Genomic DNA, 6,000 nt, shown 5'->3' with positions numbered 1-6,000 from the left:
AACAAAAGTTGTTGTGAATAAGTCATGGCTGAAGGTCATTGTGCAACCCCTTCAGCCCTGAATTATTCACGATACAGCACTAGCCTCTCGTACCTTATTGCTTTTATAAAACGGTTACCACACAATACGAATATTAAAGCCGAAAATATGTATCTATGCAACTTTCATGAAGTAAAATCATTAAAAGCCTTCCTTCCGCTGGAGAAAATAGTCCCTTACCGTAAACCGTAACAGAAGTTACATACATTATTTCACCAATAGATGGCGGCATTATGACTGAGTCAGTGAGTGGAAAATAATTTTACATTGAAAGGACTGAAACTTGTGATCATGGAGAAGGAAGATGCACCTGACAAATGACTAGCGTGTCAGGGGAAAACCCCTTAACTGTTAAAAGGACAAGATATCACAGCAGACATTCAAACTGATTTTTTATTTATGAATATAGGACTGACCTGAAGAAAAATGCCATGTCTGTAAATGCAGGTACAATCGCTTTACATAGCATAGCATACAGAGCGTAATACGCATGGACATGACGCCACCGTTTTCACAATTTTGTGTTTTTGTAGTTTACACAGAAACGATTACTGTATCGTTTTTAAAAACTTGCGCTTTGAAACACCTTTTCAAAAGTTGGTTTTAGCTCCTAAAATGCCACTGTCGTGTAAATGAACGGCCAAAATTAACAAAGTTTTTCATTTTTAGCCCTCTATCGGCTGCTGATTTTTGTTTATGGTATTCAGCTGAAACAAAATGTTTTACAAAAAGACAGAATAAATATGATTGATATCTAAATGTTTGACTTTATTTATCTCATTGGAATAGAAACGGGGAATCGATAAGAATTGGAATTGCTAAAATTCAAACGGTACCCAACCCTAATGGGTTAAGACATGCTTTCTTTGGGCAATAAATAATGGTGCTAATACCAGTAAATTGACCATTGCCAGTGGCGGAACTAGAGTTTTATACATGGGGTGGCCACTGCTACTTTCGGGGGTACACAGTACACACACACACACACACACAGTGGAAAAGCTTGTGGAAGGAATTGGGTCACTCTGTTTGTGTCTATAAGTGTTGAACATCCAAAATATTTGCAGAAAACAAAGCTGAAGCACCAAGTAGATAAGATACCGCATGTGTCTGTTATGAACTGCTGCATTTGTTTACAAAAAAACTCACATTTACAAATATATATATATTTATTTTATTTTATCTTTTATTAGATATAGCAGGCATCAAGCAGACATGTCCTTGAAAAAGTTAAACAATTTTATTGCCCATCAATATAAAATCTTATCCTGGCAAGATTAAATACAACATAATTCTTTCTTTATAATAATTTATAATAATTCTAATTCTAATTATTTAATTTATAAAAAATTTTTGTGTTCATTTTTGGGTGAACTATCCTTTTAATCTGGCAAAATCATCTCAACTTAAATTCCTGAATTGGGTATGTGATTGACTGCCAGTGTCTGGTAGATGCTCTGACCTGTTGCTGGTTCTGAAGTCTGACCACACTGACTCTGACTAGCCAGTGGTGATGCAAGGGCTGGGGGGTCTGTTTGCACCTGATCTGCCTGTTAGTCCAGTCATTTTAAGCCAAAATGGGGGTCAACCTTGAACATATTGCAAATTGCATTTTGTATCCTCAATATGTCCTGAGTAAGGAAAAAAAGTCCCAAAGAATCCCATTAGGGAAAGTTTAGAAAAAAACACAAATATAGCCTATTATACGCCTATTCATTCTTTTTCTTACGTGAATAGGGTAAAAAGTTTAAACTTTAGATATCACCATGAAAATTATTGAGTTGATTACTTACATCAAGACAAACAAAAAATGTATTCCAAGTTTTTTAAAATTGTTTGTTAAGATGGACAAACGGTGCATAATCTAATTACGTATGTGCTAATTTGCATAAATACCACAACAGATCTAAACATTGGGTCTAGCCAGGTGAAAATGTCTTGTTGAATCTTGTTGACACATAACAGTAAAATACTTAATGTTAAGGTCTGAATGGAACCCATTTACCATGAGCATTAATACATAGAGATAGGAAGAAGTACTTTAGAAACCAGCCTTTTTTAATTATTAAGAGATGGGGTTTGGGGCTGGGTCTGTGCGACTGTTTCTGGGGGACGAGTCTAAGGGAAGAACAGGAGACAAGGGTAAGGAGAATGCAGAAGACAAAAGGTAAGTAAAATAAAAAGTGAATCCCCAGAAACAGATTTCGAAACTTTCCCCTAATGGGATTCTTAGGGACTTTGTTTCCTTACTCAGGACATAATGAGGATACAAAATTATTTGAGTTTGCTTCTGTTGCAATTTGTTCAACCTTTTTTTCATAAAATGACTGGACTATGTTTGTGCTTATTTTAAAATAACTCTGATATCTCTCCCTTTCTTTTCATGTTTAATTGACCCTGTTCAAAAATATGACAAATTTAAAATATGATTCCAATCATATTCACATTCTAATCATCATCCAATTACCAACATTTAACTCTTTCTCGCCAGTATAAAAAAAAAGTGGTTTTGGTAATTTTCACAATTTCATGGCACCCCAGAATATTTTGTTGTATGAATATCTGAACATACCAAAAGAAAGAACAAACCCTGTGCTTTTAAAACAAAAACAAAAAAATAATGTTATTCTAGCTTCGTGCATCTTTTTTTTTGATCAACACTTGAATGTTGGCAAGTTTCATAAAAAGCAACATGAGCAAAAAGCTGAGAAAATCGCAGTTTTATCAAAGACTACATCTAGATAAGATTCATAATGATGATCAAAACACAGTAGATCGAGTCCATCAACAACCTACACCCATAAAGCTTCATAGTCCTATAGTGATCGCATTATGATATCGCTTGTTTCTACTCTTCTTTGCCTGCGTTTTGATCTCCTATCCTCACATTAGCTAGAACATTTGTATACTGTAACGTACACACGGCAAGGTACTGTATATGCGTGTATTAGGCCTAATGTAGGCTATTGGGAGCAAACCACCCTGATGCTAAACCTTAAAAGCTTACTTCAAATATGATGTTTTCTTATTTGGTGTAGTTCGGTATCTTGCAACCATCTCTCGTCCTCTGCTCGTCCGTTTGAAAACTGCGCGCGCAGCGCTGCCGGCGAACGTAATTTTAAAAAAAAAATCAGCATCAGCAACTGCCAGTAGCAAATAAAATTTTGGGGTGGCATGTCAGGGGTGTCCAGTGCCACCCCGGACCCCCCTCTGGCTCCGCCACTGACCATTGCAAACCTTAATACTCTCCTCCCATCATGCAAATGCATATGCAAAAATGTCAGCCGCAAAAATAACCATGTCCGCACCTTTTCATCGCTAATTTTTCACTGCGTGTCCTTAGTAGATCCTCACAGTAGTTGAAAATGAGGGTTTTCGCTCATACATGCTGTTAGTAAATCTGGCCTTACTCTGCTCATGATGTAACAACATCTCCTCATGGAGTAATTCCTGTCTGTTGACATAAATCCTCCAGTTCTCCAGTCAGTCGGGTCCTCCATCAGAACACCAGCAGGTCCAGCTCATCCTGGAAGATAAGCACCAGTTAGAGGCTCACGCGGCTCAGGTGTGTGAAGGACTTGTTATTTGGGAATGGTTTGTGTCAGTATTTTTCCTCTGTCATTCTGAATTCCCTGTGCTTGGTTTATGTGTGTGTCTGTGCAGCTGATGGAGTCCGTCGCTCAGCTTCAGGTGGAGAGAGATCAGTACGCTGCACAGATTCAGGAGGAGGGACGAGTCTGGAAAGATAAAACAGAACAGCTCCTGTCTCAGGTAAACACATCTTTGTGTGTGTGTGTGTGTGTGTGTGTGTGTGTGTGTGTGTGTGTGTGTATAAATAATAATAGTTTTATTATACAGTACTGTACATCTATAAGTGCTTCTCATTACAAATCTGGTGAAATTGCTGCCACACATTTCGTTCCTAAATGCACGTTATAAGCGACATGATAGTAAAGTTCACAAATATAAACACACAGTGCATATATTAATTTAATTATATCGCAGACTTTGTGATGGGTCGCTATTTCGATGTGTCATTCAGCCCTAACACACACACAAACATTCATACCCTCACAGAGTGTGTTGATTTAGGGATGTAGCAATATGAACATTTTGGCCGATACCGATAATTCTTTATATTTGAAAGCCGATAACCGATATATTGGCCGATAAATCAAAATTTTTATATAATTTTTGAGAACCTGAATACAAAAATCTCATCATTTTAAATCCACGTCCCAAACACACAATTATAATGATGTTCTCATTATGTAGCCGATATGACAGATTTGCGCTGCACATGTTTCTCTTAACTGTATTTTCCTTTTTTTTGGTGATTTTAATCATATTTCAAGCAATTCAAAACCATCATGTTGAACAGTGCGCATCTCAAGTGTCTCAGCTGAAGGAAATAATACATTATTTATCGGCTTTAATATATCAGACAGATTTTCTTATTGGGTCGATAATGATAACATTAAAAATGAGCATATATGGGCCGATACCGATATGGTGGCCGATATACCATGCATCACTAATGTTGATGTATTGTGTGTGTGTGTGTGTGTGTGTGTGTGTAGGTGCGTCTGATGTCTGAGGAGAGGGACAACACTGCTGTTCAGATCCACGAGCTCCAGGAGAAGATCATAGAACTGGAGAACGCTGCGGGTACAAGACATGAGATCCACACTTTTTACGCCCTATTCGCATTGAACACAATACTAAATGTATTATTAAGAACCAAGGGAACCAAACTACAAGTGTGAACACACCCTAAATCACTTACTTTTCCCTCTCAGTTGCCAAAAAACTAAACAATTGCCCAAAACATACACTACATAAATACCACTTCTAGCCTTACTCTCTTCAGACAGAAACATGACCGATTTGTCTTGTGTCCACAGCTGTGATGAGCAGAGAGCGGGAGCTGCAGGCCGTGTCACAGGTCTCAGGCCCTTCAGAAAGTGAACTGGCCCTTCAGGAAACCATCAGCAGCCTTCAGCAGGAGAGAGACGCTCTCAGTCTACAGTACCAAGCACAGGTGACCTGCATTTACTGCGTTGTCTTACAAAGTGTCTCACAATTTACAACTCATATTTCTCTAAATTTACTTGTGAAAATACTAGATCATGCAATTCTTATTGCAATATATTTAATTAAAACATTTCTGAAATGCATTTGCAACACTTGACAATAAGGTTCATTAGTTAATGCATTTACTAACATGAACTAACAATGAGCAATACATTTGTTACAGTATTTATTAATCTTTGTTTATGTTAGTTAAGGCGAGACACTACAGGTGAATAGGGTAATTTTTTTAACTAGCAGATATCACCATGAAACTTTCCCAGTTGATTACTTGCGTTAAGATGAGAAAAAAATATATTACAAGTTTTCTGTAATTTAATGTTTAAGTATGCAAATTAGGCATTATCCAATTAAATATGCGTTAATTTGCATATATTTAAAAAAAAAACGAAATCTGAGTATTGGATAAAGCCAGGTTCAAAATTATTTTTTCATTGTGTTCACATATTTGATGGGGAAATAATTACAGAGGGATTTATGGTTATTTACTTTTGTTATCCTGTAAATCAGAATGTACTGCCAATAGACCTTATGTAGCCACGCCCCTTTTCAGCGCTGAGCTCGTTGTCTTTTGACTTTCGGTCTGTATTTTCACAGCGATCTTGCATAGTTATGAATGAACAGCTCGTTTAAAAAAATTCCAAGGTCCATTTGTTAAGACATATGCTTTACAATGCTTATGATAAACATTACAATGCTCATGATAACTTTCGTTAACTCTACAATAAGTAAATCAACTTCACCAGCTAATTACTCCTGGACAGCGATGCCATAGAAATATACAGAGCGACCGCAAAAACGGAAGTTCAAAGACAATATTCTAAAGATGGCGGCGCCCTGGTTTCTCTGGTGCATAAGGTCTATAGCCTT

General features: G+C 37.1%; 1 protein-coding gene across 8 annotated transcripts in view; it reads left to right on the top strand.

Moving 5' to 3' along the window:
- The window catches only part of golga2 (golgin A2), a 42,593-nt gene that overhangs the window by 21,819 nt on the left and 14,774 nt on the right, over nt 1-6,000 (top strand). For all 8 annotated transcript variants that reach the window (XM_077222471.1, XM_077222473.1, XM_077222477.1 and 5 more), the window contains 4 exons: nt 3,515-3,604; nt 3,703-3,810; nt 4,620-4,707; nt 4,944-5,080. In XM_077222471.1, coding sequence (XP_077078586.1) covers nt 3,515-3,604; nt 3,703-3,810; nt 4,620-4,707; nt 4,944-5,080 — 423 coding nt within the window. The remainder of the gene's footprint in view (nt 1-3,514; nt 3,605-3,702; nt 3,811-4,619; nt 4,708-4,943; nt 5,081-6,000) is intronic.

This window comes from Siphateles boraxobius, unplaced genomic scaffold (assembly GCF_051911475.1).
Source record: "Siphateles boraxobius isolate OS27281-9 unplaced genomic scaffold, OSU_SipBor_1 120, whole genome shotgun sequence".
Classification (NCBI taxonomy): domain Eukaryota; kingdom Metazoa; phylum Chordata; class Actinopteri; order Cypriniformes; family Leuciscidae; genus Siphateles; species Siphateles boraxobius.
The sequence above is the reverse complement of the archived record's forward strand: the minus strand, read 5'-3'. Positions and strand labels throughout refer to the sequence as shown.